Source organism: Gordionus sp. m RMFG-2023, chromosome 2, assembly GCF_954871325.1.
Source record: "Gordionus sp. m RMFG-2023 chromosome 2, tfGorSpeb1-WG-v2, whole genome shotgun sequence".
Lineage (NCBI taxonomy): Eukaryota > Metazoa > Nematomorpha > Gordioida > Chordodea > Parachordodidae > Gordionus > Gordionus sp. m RMFG-2023.
In genome coordinates, this window is record NC_088776.1 from 24,057,837 (window position 1) to 24,079,507 (window position 21,671).

Genomic DNA, 21,671 nt, shown 5'->3' on the forward strand with positions numbered 1-21,671 from the left:
AATTATATTGGGGGTTAGGTAATTTAATATATATTAGAGCTCTGCATTTGGCTTATTTTTCCGGTCCAATCCGAAAAAAAATTAAATACTTTTTTGACTGATCGGGTGAATCCGAAAAATTAAAGTTCAAAATTATGATTCGCTCATTTTTTTGATGTGTTATTTGTTAATAAACGAATAAAATTGTGAACTCATTTAGGAAAATAAAATATTTAGATATTTTGGCCGAGATTTTTCAAACGTGCTATTTTATGTAAACTATTTCTAGAAAATTTAAAATTTTTTACTAAATAATTTAAAACATTTTTTTAAAAGTTGGGACATACCTGAATCAGATTCTACACAATTGGAAAGTAATTAATTACTAATAGTTACATCCTTAAAAAGGTAACTCGTTCATTATTTTAAAAGTAGCTAGCCACATTAACTTTTTTATATATAATTTATATAACCCATCATTTTTGATAAAATTTTTACATTTTGATCAAAGGAAATTAAATAAACTATTTTAAAAGTGTCTCAGTTTTTCTCAAAATATACTTACTAAACAAACCAACTATCTGCAAGAACGCTTTATTTAAGTGAGACGTTATATTTAATAAGAACTAATTTAGAATTAGGGAAATCATCATACAAAGATAATAAATGATATATATTATTTAGCACATTTTAAAAGTAACTTCTAGTTATATAGTTGCATTTGTCGCTACATTCCAAAAAATATAACTATACTACTAATAATATATTTTTAAAAATAATAATGGCAATTTTGGATTCTCACGATTTTTACAAAAACCTATAATTTTTTAAAATTTATATTTTTTATTCTATACTATAGGATTAGTTAATTGAAAAATGTTTAGCTTGATCATCATTTTTTTCCTCAAGCTTTTTCTTATATATTAATAAAATCCATAAGTTTAATTGTATGATAACTTATAACATTTTAATCATTATTATGCAACTACAATATATAAATAATTGATGATCTAAATCTTTTTGAAATAGTTATTTCCCATTTATCCATCTAAGAAACCCAAGTCTTGAGGTAATGCATTCCTTTGTATCTATTTTTGAATACGTTTTATTACATTTCTCTTTGATATATTTATATTTGATATATTTTTTAAAGCTACCATGATTTTACAATGAATATTCAGATTAATTCTCTCTAATATAGTAATTAATAAAATATAATTTAATCAGTTTCATCCCACCTTCCATTTTATAAATTCTTGTCTTTCTTCAATATAACAATCATCTATGCTAACTAATTATATACATTATAAAAAATAATTTTTTAATCTTCAAAATGATTACCTTCAGTCGCTAATGTTACGAATATTGGATCACTTCTTAATCTTTTTTAAAAATATAAAAATCATAAAATTACCAATTTTTATGTTTTTAAAAAGATATATATTAAAAATACCAGGGATCCGGAACGAGACTAAATAATTGGTGGAATGGTATATTCTTAACTTGTTCCGAAGCGCTTAGAAAAACACATATTAAGCGTTAAGTTATATTTTCATTTTTTCGACGAACACTTATGACACACTCAATTTTACTTACTACACTTTAATGAAAAATATATATTCTTTTGAATATATTAATGCTCTGTTCTCAATGGCTTAGAAAAAGGGAGGGGGGGGCGACCTCCCACTCACTTTTTTTTTTATAAATTAAATATATATATTGGTATCTATTAAATAAACTGAAAAGAACAAACAACATCTTATAAAGATAATATCATAAGATTCAAATATATTATGAATCGCGGAGAAACTTTAATGTGACGTAATTGTATTTTAAAATTTGTTATTTAAAACCCAGCCGATGCTTGGTGTAGTTTTTATATAACTTATAGCTGGGTTTTATTTATTGATTAGAAAATTTGATTGATGAATTAGGTATTAATCATGCCCTATATATATATTGTTCATTGCTTCTATAATTTTCCTTCTAACAAGACGTCAATCTTGGCAATTTATTTGTCAATGTTTTTCTTTATGCAATTTACCAAAAGGGTTGAAGCACTAAAAAGTAAGACGCGTTAATTATTGATATAAATTTAGAGATAATGCCTCCATATCTTTGGATGACTTTACGTATAGTTTGTATATGCTTCTTACTTTTTTTGTGACTGCCGAAATTGATTAAACGATTAATAAGTAAGGCTTTAAACATTAGCGTAAACCATATAGTTATTACTTCTATCCGTTCTGGCATGATGCTAATTTTGACATTTTATTTTTTACTAATAATTCTTTTCTCCTTTCAATCCACCAACAGAATAAAACAATAAAATGTTCTAATAAAGCACTACTTAATGGTTTGATATAAGTTTCAAATTTTTCTAAAATCTTTGCTAACTTTACGCTTAAAGTGTGACGTCATAGTTTTCAATTTTTTACGGTTTCTTTTTGTAGCTCATATTTAATTAAAGAATTAAAAGTACATGTCAGACACTAAAAGCACCCCAGGCTAGAGATCAGCAAAATTAGGCCCGGCACGTACCCCGGCCGGGCTCGGGCCTAATTTTATTTAAAATAATCGGGTTCGGGCCGGGCCTAATATTTTTTATAAAAATTCGGGCCGAGCCTAATATTTTTATAAAAATCGGAAATTTTTTTAAAATATATTTAAATTTATCAATTTTATATTGAATTTTTTATGTAAAATAAAAATATTTTATTTTATTTATTGAAACTAAACAACATATAACATATGTCTTTTATTTTGAGTAATTATAAAAATTAATTTCTCTATTTAAATAAATTCGGGCCGGGCCGGCAAAACATTTTTAAAAAAATTTCGGGTCGGGCCGGGCTTGAAAAACTAGGCCCGATGCAGACCACTACCCCAGGCATAGTTTTTTTTTATATTCCATTCTAGCATAATATCAATTTTTCTTTCTTTCTACTCTCTACCAAACGCATTAATAAATTTACAATTATGCAATAAACATTGATAAAATTTTCAGAATAATGCTTTCAGTCTCTTGTTAATCGTAAGGTTGATCATATTTTTACTACTAATAATTTTTTCATTTATACTTGTTTACAATACTTGTTAAAGCCAGACACTAAACAAAACATTCGCATATTTAGGATTATTTGTTCAGCCACATAACGGAAAATAACCACAAGTCAATAAGATATAATTTTTCATAGGAGGGATCTGGCCAGAGACTGCACAAATCGGCGCAAATTTTTTTTAAACTCCCCTCCCCAAGGATAACCTTGCCACTCCCCTGTTGGTTCTAATAATTTAATATAAAATACAAATAAAATGTGAATATAATTTGCATCACTTATTGATAATTTTTTAGGAATCTTCCGGATTGAAGTTAGATTAACGCAGTTTGTTCCAGACCCCTGAAAAAAACATTATTATTTATTAGGTAGCACTAATTTACATAAATCTTTTTTATTATAAAAATACTAACCCCGTTGTACTAATGGCTACGATAGTTATAGTTATATGCTCCTTTAATTTTTTCCTTGGTTTCCAAAAAAAGTTTTGAGTCCATATATCATCTTTGTAATGTTTTAGACTGCTAAATTCTATTAAATCCGTTGGCATCCAATTTATATCTAATTTTTCAACCTTGCTAGATAGAGCGTTTATAAATGTATGTAAATAGAAATGATTTTCAAAATAATATAATTCTAAGCAAAATTTTTTAAAATGAAAATATCTATAGTTACTTCTGGACTAATAATGTTAAAATCTTATTATCATTATTTATATTAATTTAAATCAGAGCTATATGTGATCCAGTCACAGTAGAAACTTGTCCTGTCCAATCTATTATATCGTTAGTTTAACTCACCTTGTAATAATTAAAAATTACCGAACGCGTCCTACCGGGAGGATCGGACGCATACAAAAACATTTTGTTTCTTAATATTCAAGTAATAAATTAATGTATAACAAATTATACGCACAAAAGTATAAATAACTAAAAAAGGGGTCTTATGACGGTGCGTCTTTTGGACACATTATGAAGAACAATTTTTTAAACTAATTTTCAAGGACGGACGGGACCGCTGCATGAAAATTTTATAAATTTATTAAAGTAATAAATCGAACAGATATGTACCGATCGAGCCGATACTCACAGTATTGGCCGATAATAATAATTTTAGCCGATATCCAATAAATAATTTAAATTAAAGCATTTTTTTAGCCACCTTACTTATTGCCATAGCGCTGAATTTATAAAAAAGGTTCATATGCAAATTTTTTAAATTGATAAGAAAGAAGGGTGTTGTTTCCCTATTTTTTTTAAACTTCTTATTTACGTATATAAATTTGATAAATTAGTTACAAATGATAAATTAAATAATATTGATGAATTATATATTTTCCTTTTTTCATTAAATATACTACATTATAATTTTTTGTTATCGGACTTAGATCGCGGTGGCATTTACCAATACCATATTAGTATTGGGGCATTCTTTTTGAGCGAAAAAACTATATCGGTGCATCTCTGAAATCAAGTAGTGAATCATAAATAATGCATAAATAGTTATTGAAGAATTTTTATCATTGCTTGGATCTGGCCAAAAAATATTTTGCTAAAAAGCGAGTGGGGTTAGCATGGAAATAAGTGGAGATAATAGGGCGGAAATTAAGAGGGAAGATGGTCACGGGAATCTGAAAATGATCACCTGAAAGAGGTGAGAGATGGTCGCAAGGAATACCCTATTTTGAGTTAAAATGCCTCGGGAGAAACATGTAGTATTAGTAGACTGAAATAATAGTAGTATGTTTATTGTTTGAAATATAGTAGTTTGTAGTAATATCAAAAATATGCTCAAAGTAAATGTCAACTCAAACTCTTTTATTCATTTTAACTCAACTATATATATTTACTGTATATATACAAATAGCAAAAATATAATAAAATTAGTTTAATAAACTCTAAAAATATGTTATTTTAATACATAAAATCTATCCATAACCTTACCGGTTTGGTCTTTACTCTTGTATGATAACAACCTTGACTCTACTCTATTGTAGTTCCTGACTCCGCTGCAGTATTACTTCAAGTTCTTGACTGGTATCCTTTTCCTCACTCCTTTGGACTCGTTTCTTTTTTATTGTTTAATCCGTCCTCTTTATGCCTTCAGTTATCTTTTCTAATAAGTACTCTTAATTTAATAAATCTTCGGTTCATTTTAATAATTGACCAACATGACTTATTGCCGTTTTACATTCTATACTTACTTCATATCTTAGTGATACTAGTATACTTTTAATAAATACCTTTTCCCAATTTTATTCTTTATTGTATATGCGTGACCATTTCTGAGTATAATATTCTAACTTTTCCTTTTTCCCCCGTTCGAATATTTGTTCTAACAATCCTCTAGGTTTTTAATAGTTTCTGCGACATCGTTCGTAATCCACTTGTATTCCGGTAATGTACAGAAAGGTATCTAAACTGGTTTTATTCCTCTTTTAATCATGCTATGTTTAAAAGTTCTAGCTAAATGTTCTGCTATACCGTTAGTCTGTGGATGATATGGACTTCCATGCACTAAATATATTTCGTTTTTTCATAAAAATTATTGAATTTTTTATTAATGAATTGTGTTATCAGAAACTATTATCTTGGGAAATCCGAATCTGGCTAAGAAATTATTTAATAATTTTATCGTGCTTTCGGGTGGTTGTATTAGTCATGGGCTACTGCTAGAATCTAGCACTACTAACCAATAATGATTTTGAAATGGTTCCGCATAATAAATATTAACTCGTTAGCATGCTTTCGGTGGTTTGGCTAATTTAGAATTGATATCTTTTGCTATTTTTCTACCCATGACTCTATACCTTGGTTTATTAACTTCTCTTATCTTCATTTTTACCATTTCAATATGTCCTTGAGGCATCATGTCAAACACGTTGTTTCGGTATTGTTGTGGTATTATTTTTATTCTCCACAATAAACAACCTCTCTATTTTGATATTTTCTCTTTAAGCTATACACCTTTAGGGTGATGTAGCATAGTTTATTGATCATTCTCAATTGTAAACCTGTATTATTATAGAGAGTATATCATCTAACATAATTTTTCTTTCATTCAAAGGCGTTGGTTCCCCCACCTTTATTTGCTAGAGTTATTCCTTTTAATAGGTAATCGAGATAGCATGTCAGCATTTATTTGTCAGCTAGCCTTAAATATGGCTGGTAAGAGGCAAGCGTCTAAACCTTTTCATCTTTAAAGCTAATTGTTTTAAATTTGGTCAAGAGATACACTCTATCCATATGTTCATTTAGTAGCGGGAACTCCTCATCTAAAAGATATTGATCAAAAACGATTTTTTAGTTCATTTCCACCAACTTTTTTTATTTGGTATATTTATTCTTTAGATAAAATTACTCTTTTGAATTTTATTAAATTTAAAAGATATATTCCTCAATGTCTAAGCTACCGAAACCTAGTCCGAAGTTTTTAGGTTAAAAAAGTTGTTAGAGCCATTTAAACTAAATCACCACGGTCGCTATAGGGCCATAGGTAAAATGTTAAATTTATGAAGCAAGAATTTTCTAGGGCAACGATATGAACATATACTATTTGTGCCAGGAATTATCTATTTTATGTGTAATCACGAATATTTTTAAAATATTCCTTTAAACACAATTATTTATATCTATAATAATTTTTTGTTTTGTGGGTTAAATGTGTTACTTTCCATCTTATCCAGGGTTATTAAATAATAAAAAGCACTACCTTTACTAAGTGATAAATACCCTAAAGGAATAATACCTCGGTTTTTTTATAGTTTAATAACCAGGTTAGCCAATACACAAATAGTCTTTAATTTTATAAAATAAAATTTAATATCAAGAAAGCAAAACTGTCATATAACCATTAATTGAATTTATATCATCACTGACTCCTAACTTTACTCTTTATGGGTATGCCTTTTGCAGTAAGAATTCTTTCCTTTTGCTTTTATTCGTTATATTATGATAAAATTATAAGCATTAAAATAAATGCATAAATATTTTGCATAGGCTCAGTGTATCATTTTCTAATTAACTCACGATCATTATTTCTATGAAGGACACGTTTGTGAGTGTTTGAAGTCTAAATTTATTAAGTAAATTTAATGTAAATTAGGTTTCGGACTAAAATAATATTATTTAAGGTTCAGTAGCAAGCAAAAGAACTAAAACAACCAGAGTTGTTAAAGTATCTAGATACAAGTATCTAGATAGATTTTTTAGAAAGGTATCTGTATCTAGATATTTTTTTAGAGGTATCTGTATCTGTTTTTAGATACTTTTTAAGATACATGTTATATACCCCTTTTTTTATTATAAATAAAAATATTTGACTGTAAAATTTATTTTATTTCATATGAGCTTATGAAATAAATAAATATATATATATTATATATTAATATTTATTAATACTATAATAAAGAATTTTATATATATAAAATATTAAAACTTATATATAAAAAATATATATAAATATTCATTAATTTAAATATTATGTCCCGAGTTTATCAATAAACCATACAAATTTTAATATTACAATATGGAAATGGTAAATTTTATTTTATAACTAAATTTTTAAGTTTATATATTTATTTAGATCTATATCGATGAAAAAGAGGAAGCAACAACAAGTTCTATTGCTTTACCATGACCTTTTCACAATATAATATTAATTTTGGTTTATGCAAACCTATAAGAGCATAATAAAAAATGTATCTGTATACAGATACATTTACAAATTGTATCTGTATTTTGATAACTTTTTAGACGCTGTATCTGTATCTAGATAACTTTTGAGACTATGTATCTGTATCTAGATCCATTTAAAAAGTATCTTTTAACAACTCTGAAAACAACCCATAAACTAAAAACGAAATGTATTTTTAATAAGACATTAATTTTTAAATTTATAATATATTATTTCTAATATAAACGAAAAATAAAATTATTTATAAATTCAAAAGGTGTATTATTGCTTCATGTGTGAAATTTTTTTATTAGGTCCGAGCCCTATTGTATTATACTACGCGACTTCCATATACTATATAGTTACTTTTTATGCAGAAGGAATTAAAAGGAAAAATCTCGAATTGAAATGTCGAAATTTTGAAAGTAAGATATCTATAAACAAAATATTTAGATATAAAATTCTTACATTTATTTATTCCCAAAATTGGGCATGATCTTTAGAGATTTACAAAAAATACCATTACGAGGTTGCTATAAGCTTTCTCATCTCTCTATAATAAACTCAGAGAATAAACGTTGTTGAATAATGAAATCAACTTTTTGTTTTTCACAATTTTGTGGTATTCACAATTTTCGTGATTTACGATGTTATTTTCCCCTTTTCTTGATTTTCAATTTATCGCTAACTCATAACGATTTTATTATATTATTTACAATCATGAAAGGATTTAGCTTTCATAAGATTTATTATATTTAATTCGATACTCCTGTAACTGTTCTATGATTATTAATTTATATTTTATATTAATCATTCCTACCTCTCACCCAATATATATATTTCAATTGTCAGTTTGATTTATGGATGTCTAGTCTAATATCAAATTCGTTTTATCAAAAAAAAAGTTAGCATGATCGGCACTTTAGGAGATGTAAAAAATCATTATTTAAACTTGTGCATAGTATATTCATATGATAATAATAAAATTATGGTCATGCAAATTATATTTTACAAAATGGTTAGTTAATAATCAATAAAATATTAAACCTTTTATAAAATGTGCTATTTTTCATCAGAATCGAAACGTTAAATTTAGTTGATTGACCTGGAATTATTGAGATACAAGTATGATTGTTTGGGCTTATTATTTGAGGTTTATAAGAAAAACATAAACTATTTTCTGGGATAGCATCAACGTAGGCTGATAGGCCTTTGGTTAATGTTCTTATAGAATACATTTTTACAAGGACCTGAATTTCAGTGGATGTGATAAGATCCTCGCTGTCAATGTTAGAATGAAAGTTATTAACTTCAATTATAATAGGGTAATATCCTTCTTTATTATCAGATGTTGCATAAAACAATAGGCAATCTTCCTAGTAAAATTTTAAGAATTAATATAAATAAAATATAAAATTGAATATTTTGTTTATAACGACTATATTTTTAATAAAGTTGTTAAAGGCAAATTATCATGTTATAGTTATGATTGAGAATACTAAAAGTTTTAACCTTGGTATCAGACTAATAAAAATAATCTATTATAATTGTATATCATATATTTTTAAAACCTTAATTATTGATATTCCTTGTAGATTTAGAGGATTTGATGCAATAGAGCAGGCTACTAAATTATTGCCAAAATCAATAACTATTTTATAAAAGTTTAATGAATGAGATTAAGAGATTAAAAACCTGGTATTATATAAGACTGAGAGCATTCTATAGCAAATAATATCAATGGTGAAATATCGATCAATGGAGTGGAAATCATTGGTTTTATGTTATTTAAATCTTTTAATTCGTCGAAGGATCCTGATATTTTAAAATTTATTGGTAGATTCGTTTTATGATTAGCCAAAATACGCCAGCAGCAGCCTTTTATTCTTTATGTATTTAATTTGTTTTATAATTGTGAATCGGTCCTAATAATCCCATACTTAAATATTATTACATTGCCACCTTTAAAATTATATCATATTCAAGCAAGGCTCGTTTTCCTAAATATATTTTTAAACCTATATTTAAATGAAACCAAGTCTTATGGTAACTTTCGGACCTTAAAAATAGATTTATTTTACCTTTTTGCATTATTTTATCTGATATAATATAATTGGCTCTACAAACTTATATTTCTAGTATAATTATAAGTAGTTCTAAAATGACTAAACCAAATTTTTTGGAAATTATAAAAATTTCTATTATTTATTAATATGCTAAATCAATTAATGCCCTTTAGATTTTAGTATCTAACTAAAAAAATCTTTACTGATTTGCAAACCAGTTTTGGGGGTTAAAAGATATTTAGAATTAAGTAGACCATCATATTCATGAATATAATTGGGAAAGAGCATTCAATGTAGTGGGTCGAGCCAAAAATCTTTTAACTTAAAAATGAAATTCAAACAAATATTTTAATTATTCGAGTAAATCGAGATAGATTTTTGCGATTAAATTCTCTAAATAAATTGGGATGTTTGCGACCTGGCATATTAACAACACTAGTGGTCAGAATTTTAAAATCTTTTGGTTCTCGAATACCTTAAATTACGCTCACCAGGCCGGATGACATTCTGAGTCGAATTTACTTTTTAATTTAAGAAAAATAGGGAACAGGATATCAACATGAACCAGTTTTAGTCATAATGGAGGAGGTAGGCAATCACCCATGCTAGATTTAGGTGATTGAAAATTATTTGTTACTTATCGATATTTTAAAAAAATCATTTTTTTAAAAGAGGAGGGAGGGGGGGGGGGGGTCGGAGTTCTTTCTAATAAAAGTTTAAAATATTTTTTATCATATTTTTATTTAAAGTTACTGAATTTGAAAACGTTTCGGCTATGCTAAGAGTTAGGTAATATGGAACTAATTCAATTCCAATTTTTACTATGTAAATTAAAATGAGATAATTTAAAGAAGTCGATTTTTATTATTACGAAATTCCATTAACATCATCATATCACTCATATCAGGGATTTAACCACCCCTTCCCCCAAATTAATAAAGAAATATCTTCCTTACCTCTTCATACCCCCTACCAACTCAAAATTAGCAACTAAATTAACGCTCCCCCCTCCCCTTCCAATTTTATTTCAAATAACAATAAAGTTTTCATAACTCTACCCTAGTCAATTTAAGTGATAATATCGAGTCATAACACACCCCCCCCCCCTCTCTCCCGCCCTTAAAATAGTAATCCCTAACTTCAATATTAATTTTAAATATCATTTATGGTCAGAACTTGTAATAAAATATTTTAGATTTTTAGTAAATGACTAATTTTGGAAGAATAATTTAATTAAAAAGCCGAAATATAAATATGTTGATATTCTTTTGAGCAAAAAACCTTAAATATGTTAATGTGTTTTTATATTAACTGAGAGGTTTATATTTATTTTATATTACATAAAATAAAATATGGTTATTGTAACAGATTGATCATCAGTTTAAGATAATTATCAAGATAAAATATTATATCATTAAATAGAAAGTCTGGATAATTATTTTTATTAAATAAACACAAGAAATATTAACTTTAGGTCCTTATACACATATTCTATATTGTAATATTCTATGTTATAATAGAAAATTGAAATAAGATAAAATGGGGTGGTAAGTAACACAGGTTATATGGCCAGTCATAACATGCCATGTATTGATTACCCTTATAATAAACTTTCAAATAAATTCATCTAATTCAAAAATTATAGATAAAGTTTAAATTCAAATTTCATTTTAAAGATTAAGAGTTGAGCTACTTTTATCTTTAAAAAGACCTTCTTTTAAAGTATTTTTAAAAAAAATTCAAAATTTTCAGGGGCTTTTCAAATTTTTCAGGAAGCACAAGCCTATGTGCACCCTTCTAAAATCATTTTCATAAACATTCATCAGGCTATTTCAAGAAAATTCTAAATTTCGATGAATGTGATCCATTTTATTGAAACATGCAAAAATAAATTTATCTGCTAAAAATATCTTTCCCATGCATCTTATTTATTATAACAGAAATAGAGGGGTCAGTAAGTTTAAATCATAAAAGTCAAACTTTACAGGAAAAACACCTTATATTTTTTTAAAATTTAATCTCAAGATCGACCACTGGAGTTATTTCAATTTCAAAATTGAAAAAAAAGTGAGGTGATCATAAATACAAGCCTCAGTAATTAAATATGGTCACCATTAGCAACGTTTACCAATGGACAGTTCGCTCTAATAACTTTTAGTTTAAAAAAAAATTAAGTTCACAAAAATAATTGTAAACATTTAAACCTAGATATTCCTATTCCTTAAGCAAAACATTCAAACTATTGTTCTTTTTTTGGAACTCAATTATGTTTTTCTTAAAATTAATTTTTTTGAAAGTTTATATAATTACTTTTAAAAACATTTTTATAGATATTATTATAGTTAATAAATACTATGTAAATATATGAAAATACATTGTCAAAAATATATATTTTATACTTTAAATCAAATCGATCAGTATCGTTTTTAAACTGATAAGTTATTGATTTAACTTTCCACTTGCTCACAAAAGTTCCATTAGTAACGGGGCAACTGTCTTCCATCAAGTTCCCTATGATTCCAGTACAACCTTTTAAGCATTCTAACCATATTCCTTCCTTTTTTTTATTATAAAAATAAATATTATATTCAGTATTTATTTTTTTGGATAATTTTTGGCTTATTAAAAAATCAGATACTTTGTTTCTGGATGGATTTTGATGGCAGATTTTATCGTATTTAGAATTTTGCCCAACGATGGAATAACTGAATGAAAATTCTATCTATGATGAATCATTTTAAAAATAAAATATTTAATATTTAAAAAATTATTATAAACTTCGGCTATAAACAAGACCTGTGGGCCGATAATCTTAACAGGCGATGGAGTCTTTTAAAAGAATTATGGTTTACATAATCTGACAGATTTTATTCCATAATAGAAAATAGGCGTCGGTAAGATGGCATCAATTCCAAGTTGGCATATTTATAATGGCATATTTATAAATTTAAAAATATCTGAAGATCTAATTGTAAATCGCTTATCTAATTTATTATGAATATGTTGTTTAAGGTATACTATAGCAATAATCTCATTTTGAGTAAGTCTAAATTTATGGCAAGAAGAATATGGTTAATTAGTCAGAAAACTATGAAATAAATAGCCAAAGCACATTATTCAAATAATTAAGATATTTTAAAAAAAATGAAAATAAGAATTAGGGGAGACTGGGGTTAGTCGAACCGATTTTTACAAAATTGGCTATAGCTCCTGTTTTTTTAGATAATATAAAAAATAATATATGATTAGATACCTAAAACTATACTCTATAAAGGTGCTTTATAAAAAATTTTAAGAATAAAATCATTTTTTTTAAATTTTATTTTTTGTAAAAGTGGAAATTTTGTTCAAAATACCCCAATAGCGGGGTAAGGCGAACCATTTTAGGGATTTCCTAAACCATTGATTTTTTAGGCCATAATAAATTAAAATGCATTTTTATTTATTAATAATGATACGTATAGAATTTTATTGTTCAAAATATCATAATACTTATAAATTGAAGTTTATTATATATAAAAATTGAAACTTAATTTTGGTTAATTTAATAAACATTTTGGACATAAAAAAAATAAGAATTTTAAGGAGAGATTATGATTTCTTAGCATAAATCCTAAATACCAATCATAAACACATGAAATTTCCTTTCAAGATTTTGAATTTTTTTTCATTATCAATTGCCATCATTGACATGTATGGTTTAGCAAGCCCCGCTAGCTTTAATTTGACAAATCATGATTGAAATAATATCTAGATACAATAAATACTCATAAAACTTTCCAAAATTATAGAAGAGTGTTTAAACTTTGCTATAAAATTTAATTTACATATAAATATTCTGTCATGTAAAAATCTTTTGAAAATTTCACCATAATTTTATTTCTTAAATAAAATTTTTAATAATGAATTATTTCAACAGATTTTTTGTCTATAGATGTAAACTAAAAAAAACTATATTATGATAAAATTTTAACCTTCTGGTATATTTAATTTTAAAATGAGATTAAGTGGTTTGCCAAGCTCCAGGGTTTACCCAATCCCAGTCTCCCCTATTAAAACACCCTTGGGGACGTTTTAGTCTTTCGTGGTGCGTGTTTTTTTTTAAACATAAAAATGTGAATTCTATGAAAATAAATTAAAGTATTCAAATATATTATGTTTATACCAGTTACTAGTGTTGTTAAACGGCTAACTCAATATTATAGCCAGAAAAATATTGCCTAACCATCGAGATCTCGCTAATAGATGTCCAAACCTTTGTTCCTTCTACTGACAAAATCTTCAGGCTTTCGTAATATTATTCTGGATGAAATATTGAGTTAGCCATTTTTAAAAATCGGCTCAAAACGAGCCGTTTAACAACACTACCAGTTACATACATATTTTGTATATCACATGTCAGGCTGTACCTCGATGTTCACCTAAATGGCTTATAACTTATAAAAAACAAGTCAACGTTATTCATTTTTATAGTGTAATTATTAGCCATGGTTAAACTCGTGGTTTCCTATGTTTTTAGAGATATAGTTGAATTTCTTTTAATAAAAATTAAGGGTTATGCTAAAACGCGCCCCACCAAAACCTGTCTGAGGTAGGCGAAATGAAAAACAGGAGCAGGAGCTGTTTCATAATTGGAAATATTATACTAAAATATTATTTATGAAAGACAATAATAAACTTCATTTATTTGAATTTTAATAATTCAAAGATTAGTCATAGAATTCTGGCTGAAGAATCGATCCATATATCTTATGTCTTTTAAAAGGAATAAGGAAGACCGGTGATATTGTTATCCCGGAGCAGATATTTACTGATCAAATTATTTTAAAACTAATATACCTTAATTTTGAAATTAAGCCATAAATGTGTTTTAATAAGTTGCTTCAATTATGGTTCTAAAAATGTTTTGCAGAAATATATGCTCATTAATTTTAAATAAAATAATAAATTTTTTATGAAAGTAAAATTTATTCAGAGTAAATATCAATTCCAATTCCAAGCTATAAAGTAATTTCAATTTTAGCATTTTGTCAAAACCTGGGTTAGGTTTTTGGCGAATTTATTTTTAATTAAAAATATTTAATTATATTTATGAAAACACTAGAAGCACGAGGTTGTCTAGGATCACGAATGGTTTAACTAGTTTATCGAAAATAAATCTAATTAACATACCCTATTATTGTTTTGGGCACATGTCAAATGTATCACTGGATCATAAATAATATATCATGTTCTGTTCCAGTTCTTTTTGAGATTGGTATTTTTCTTTGCTTCTTAAGAAGAACCGGTTCATTTGTGTTTTTTCCAAAATATTTCACTTTGTGGTCCCGAAATATTCCGGATCCTTGGTTGATTCAGTCCCGATATTAATTGTAATAGAATAAATATGTAATTGACAATCCTTGAGTGGGATATTGGGATACAGCAAAGCCATTGAGAATTTTAATTATTAATACAAATAAACTGCCTGGTTAACTGCATTTCTGAAGATTCATGCCTTTTTATTGAATGAGACTTAATATATAAACCTTATGGAAGTCGGACTGCACATTTTAATTCTTATAACTTAAAAAAATACATTATCATTTGAAAACAAGTAGGTAGGGTTAGGTAAATACTATGGGTTTCTCATTTTAAAATTAAATAGACTAGAAGGTTTTTATTTTATTCTAATATAGCTTTTATACAGTGGTGTAGCCAGGAATTTTTCATGGGGTTGGGGGGGGGGGAGATTTAAAATTTTTTGGGGGAAGGGGGCCTTCGTCCCCAAACCTTCCATTTTTTATGAACACTCAATTGCTTATATCTTATAGGTTATGTTAAAATTATTTTAAATATTTGCATATAACAAAATTTTAGAGAGTATTTCATTGTAGATTTTATTTATTATATAAAAATACTTTAGCATAAATAACATTCCTTTATTTAATCGTGTATTTATTTTTATTATTTAAAAAAATTTCAAAATGTAGATATTTTTTACAGATTATAATATTAAAAATTTTATTGTATACTCTATTTTTTTTAAAAATGTAATTTAACAATTACATAAAATATAAGTAATTCTTATGCAAATGATGGTATTTAAAAAAATATGACGATATTATCAAAATATAAATAATACAAAGTACTTTGAATAAAAATAGTATTAATTGCATAAATTTTAAGAGTTGATACAAAAATTATATAAATGTTATAACTAAGAATTCATTTTACGAAATAATTTGATTATAAATATTATATATTAAAACTGTAATCATATGGCAATTTTTTGATTTGAATTTATAAAGTGAGGTCTACTTTTCTTTATAATTTTGCTAATTCAAATCAAATGATTATCTAGAATAATCTTTATAAATATTTAATAGGGCTAATCCACTTAAACGTTTTTCAACGGTAGTATTTCTAAAATAGGTTTAACCTTTTTAAAGTTGAAAAAAGACCTTTCATTATCGCAGGTACAAATTGGTAAAGTAGCTAAATTAATAATGTTTTAGTGCCATTACACAGACCTGAAGATCATTTTTTGATCTCAAAGAATACTCCCTGTCAATCATTTTATACCAAAATCCTATATCACAAAGTCAGTGACATCGCTAGGGGGGGGAAAGCGGGCAGGGGCTCGAGCCCCCTGAAAAATTTGAATAGCCCGCTGAAGCAAATTTTTTTTTTAATGGCTCCTTAATATCTCCTTGAGCTAAAAATAAATTTTTTTAATTGCCCTCTGAATAATTTCTTTTATAATTTTATTGAGTAATATATAGATTTAATTTTATTAAAAAATTAATAAGACTATCTTAATTTTTATTAAATGAATACTATTTTAATTATTAGATCATATTATTACATATAAATTATACAATGTCAGCTTGCAATCAAATTCTGTCTTAAAAATATAACAATATCACTCACTAAATATTAATTTAGCTTTAACAGTTGATGCTTAATTGACTTTTATTATTTAAATTATTATATAACCCTAATAAATATACATTTAGTAATTGAAAATTAATAATTTAATATTTTAGCCGAGTTCAAAATCACTAATCAACTACATTATTGATTTTTTAATTTAATTATCATGTCTCTTCCTAAAATTATTTTCAAGGTCCAAATCCAAATAAGTATTAGAGATTTATTTATAAAAAGTAAGTAGACATTGTTTATAATCCTCTATTATATATAATTTTTTATAAAATTTTAGGTAAAATGCCACTTTTACAGACGTATCTGACATTTATATAATATATTACATTTAAAATTTTACTAATAAATGCTTTTGATAATAAATATAAGTAACAATTTGCTTACAAATATTTAACGCCATCTATTTATTTAAATTATAATTAAAGTTAAACGTATTATTATTCAACCCACAATTGATGTAATAAATTAGATATCTTTTCTTCTCTTTTTTACGTGTTTTTAGGAAAGCTATGACCAAAAAAAATTAATAATTGAATTTATCATTTTCTTCTTCTAAAATAGATTTGAGTTAAATCTTTAATACAAATATATTTTTGATATTATTACAAACTACTATTATTTTAAGATATAATATACCAACTAGAGATGGTGCGACAATAACATATAAAATCTTAATTGCTTTCATGATATCACTCTGGTTCTTATTTTGTAGTTACAAAATGTTTCATTTCTAATATGGCATCCTTGCCGTGTAAATAACACAAGGCATTTGCATAATTTCTTCTAAAGGTTTTAATGTTTTTGTTTTATCAATTTATCTAACAGAATCAATTGTGATGGGTTACCATCGTGAGTGTCATGGATAGGACTGGAAATTAACCAGCATCTTATCTTAGATAAGCAATAGGTCAACTGTGTAGTCGTTTATATAACATTGAAAATGGAAGATAATCTTTTAGAAATTTAATATCATACAATAATTTTCTCGATTACTTATCTAGCTTCCATCATGTCATCTAAGAGGAAGCTCTAACCACCATATAGTTTTATGATTTGTATTGGTCGTTTATATTCTCTTCTTCAAGAATTGTGGATTTGGTAAGGTCTATAAATTTTTTCTTATTAGTCCATTCTTATAAAACATTGTCTAAAATGGTAATAGGGAGTTATATTAGTTTCATGACCTTTTGTCAATGTAAGTTGCTGAGAATTATATTATATTATGTAGTTTTCAAAAACTATTATCAATTGAGGCATATATGAATTAATTAACGCAAAATCATTTTATATCAAAATCGAAAAATTAAAAAATATTATTTTTAGAAATGTCTTGTATTATTTTTATATGCTAGTTTATTTTGTATGCAAAATATAATAAATGACATTCAGAATAATTATTTAGAGTTAGTAAATTTTAAAAAAGTATAATATATTAATAATAAACCCGGCCGAAGGCAGGGCAAAAGCGGGAAATTGGAAAGTAAGGGGGGCTTCGCCCCCCATAAATTTTTTTTAGTTGAGCCCCCTGAGATTGTAAAGGCTAGCAACGCCCCTGCACAAAGTAACTTATCATACGAGCCAACTAAATCATCGGCGTAAAACTTTGAGATTTTCTTAATATCTCATGTTTCAAGTGTAATCAACAGTTTCTCAACCGGCAAAAGAAAATAAAAGCTTTTTAAAATAAAATTATGACTAATAAATCTTTCCTTTAATTGAAATAAAAATGTATTTTATGAAAATCCTCAATCGTAGATGCATCAATTTTTAACGATTGGATTGTCTAGAAACTACTCTAGGTTTAAACATTTCAATCCCAAACATATTATTAGCAATCTCCTTTACTTTCTCATATATTTCATGAAATTTTTCATCCACATTCACTCTGATATTTGTTAATATTTATCCTTTGATCTATTCATAACCTCCCTTAAATCCAAATTAAAGTTTTGTAGCATTTTGCTAAAATCATATGTATAATTAAATAAAAAAATATATATATTGAATTGATTAAAACCATACACATCAATTGTACCAGTTAATATAAAATAAATATTTCAAAATCTTGGAGTGTATGATTGGTATTTAGGATTTATGCTAAGAAATTATAATCTCTCCTTAAGATCCTTATTTTTATATGTCTAAAATGTTTATTAAAACAACCAAAACTAAGTTTCAATTTATATATATAATTCGCTTCAATTTAAAAGTATTATGATATTGATTATGATATTTTGAACAATAAAATAATAAAATTATATACCTATCATTAAATGAATAAAAATGCGTTTCATTTCATCCTAACCTACAAAAAACTAATGATTCAGGAAGCCCCTTGCAATGGTTTGCCTAACCCCGCTATTGGGGTTTGTTGGGCAGAATTTTAACTTTTGCAAAAAATAAAATTACAAAATATGATTATCTTCTAGAAAATATTTATAAGCTACCTTTGTAGTTATATGTATCGATTCATATATTGTTCTTTATAATTCTAAAAAAACATAGGAGTTATAGCCGATTTTGCAAAAATTGGTTCGAATAGCCAGTCTTTCCTATATACATTTGAATATGAACACAATTTTAATTATTGTTTGAACAGATTTTTATAGTAAAATATGAAATACAATATTTAAGGCATTTTTATTTTATTTTCGACAGTCTTTACAAAAATTCTCATAGATTTTTATTTCATTTAAATCATCTTATATTTATAATTAATATATGATTAACTCAATAAATGTCTAAATATCAAGGCTTAATATAAAATTTTTTGAGATATAATAGTTTCAAAATAGTGATGATCTATACCTACCCGCTTAAATTTTTATTCCATCACTATAGGATTTATTATGGAAAGAAATATGACTTACTAAGGGATCAAAAACTATCCTTTTATATAATTCTAAAAAAAAGTGTAAGAGCTCTAAGAAAGGAAAACACTCATCTATTTGTATATTAATTTCAATAAATTATGTTTATTCTAGCTAAATTGAGCTAAAAAACAGAAAAAAAAGGTAAGAGCTAATAGGGGAAAATTATTTCATTGTTAATTGTGCTCATGTGAATATCTCTTAGACTGCAATTCCAATGAGACTTGCAGAGATGATTAATGCAAAGATTAGATTGGAACGTGAACCGGAACTTATTTTTGCAAATAAGTTTTGTAAATAATGTAAGATTAAATCAATATCAATTAATTCAGTATTTTTATTTAAATTCACCAAAAAACTTTGAGTAGATATTACATTTTTATTTCGAAATCTTACACATACAGATAATAAAGATATATGGGGGGAGGGGGGGGGGGTCGCTACTCCTCTTGGTTGTGCTGCAAATTATTTGAGAAAACCGAAAAGGAAGGAATGATAATGAATATAACGAGAATAAGAAAAATGTCTAAGTAAGATAAATTCCGAGACCACTGAACTTGAACTACTATTTGATTAAATGATCAGTATTTGAATTTTAATAAATTTATTTTTATATGCAAATAAATTTATAGTTAACAATAATAAGCATTGTATCTTTAATCTAGTTATGCGATATAAAAAATTATTATTGTTTAATAAACTAAAATATGTTAATTATATTCACAAAATATTCTACTATAAAAAAGGAACGTAAGAAATAAAAATATTACCATTGTATAATAAGATTATATAAGTGTATTTATAAACTTTTCTGGGGAAATCGCTTAAGGACTTCCAAGTAATGAATCCTCCAGAGAATATCAAAGGTGGATTTGGGTGAGCAGTGTCTTTGGAATCAAGGGAATGTGCTCTATTAGTAAATATTTTTTTGCTATAGATAATCAAAATCCAAAAACTTATGCAAAGCTTAAAAAGAATACTCATAACGAGTTCAATCGTTTTCTGATAATTATATTTAAAAAAATAATCTTTAATCCCGTTAAATTAAGAAAATTCAGCAATATGGTTTTAAATAAAATTGCAATTTTGAGAATAAAATCTTAACAATAGAATATTTTAATGATATAAATAAGAAGTCTCCTGCTTATTTAAACTAATAAATTATAAAAAAATTCTCAAAAATATAACAAAAATATTTGATATATTATTATATCAAGGACTTAAATTATGCAAATTTAATTTTTCATTTATGGCGTTATCTTTAATCATCTTTTTAAAATTATTATAAATTATAGTCACTTATATTGGGACCGAGGGGGGGGGAAGTGAGGAGGCTAAGTGGCTTCAGATACCATCCACTAAATTGAAAAATAGATTAATCCCATTTGGGAAGTAAAATAATTGGAATCAAGCAAATTATTTATGCAATATGAGTTGATGGAAAGATAGCACAGTCTTAAAAAGTTTTCATTCAAGCAATAAAAAATATGCTCAGTTTGTTTATTAAAAATTTTTAGCTAACGGATTGGGAATGGTTAATCCAGAACTTTCCCGGAATAGCTCAGAAATATAATAAGAAAATTTTAATTCAATTATTTAATTAAATAATTATATATATATTATTTATACTAGCACATATTCATTTTTTTTATATTCCAGTTTGCTCACATATGCCAATTTAATTAATAAAGGCATAAAAAACTTGAAATTTTAAGTGTTTTATTATAAAATTAATAATTAAAATTTGCAAATTTCGTTACCAATTAACAATATTTTGTAGCTCAAAAGCGCCTTATAGGAAGGTTCATCCTACCCCGGGTGTAGCTCATCTTTTCCCATATTTTTTTTTGATAAAATTAATACTGTTAAAAATGTATAATTTTTTTAAAAAAAATTATTTCATGTATAACATAACAGTAAATAAGTAGAATAAAATGAGATATCAATATTATAAAGTAGTTTTAATTTTATTGGCGTTTACTTTTTAGGGCTCGCATGCTCCCCGGTCTACTATATATTTCATCGCTGAATAAAAGACAACTTTTCAGGATAATTTATTATTCAAATTATATTTTTTATTCCACAAATGTTTAAAT

General features: G+C 26.0%; 1 protein-coding gene across 2 annotated transcripts; it reads right to left on the reverse strand.

Moving 5' to 3' along the window:
- Positions 1-885: 885 nt before the first annotated feature.
- On the reverse strand, positions 886-20,661 carry LOC135923521 (uncharacterized). Of its 2 annotated transcripts, none has more exons than XM_065458320.1 (9): positions 20,383-20,660; positions 12,417-12,500; positions 12,178-12,335; positions 9,408-9,598; positions 9,284-9,363; positions 8,760-9,088; positions 3,452-3,616; positions 1,321-1,361; positions 886-1,067 (listed from the first exon to the last, which is right to left on the reverse strand). In XM_065458320.1, the coding sequence occupies exons 1-9, from the start codon at positions 20,557-20,559 to the stop codon at positions 1,009-1,011; spliced, it is 1,284 nt and encodes a 427-aa protein (XP_065314392.1). In that variant the 5' UTR covers positions 20,560-20,660; the 3' UTR covers positions 886-1,008. The 2 variants fall into 2 exon arrangements, with proteins under 2 accessions (XP_065314392.1, XP_065314391.1); XM_065458319.1 differs by lacking the exon at positions 886-1,067 and adding an exon at positions 1,083-1,270 and having other exon boundaries at positions 20,383-20,661.
- Positions 20,662-21,671: the final 1,010 nt, after the last annotated feature.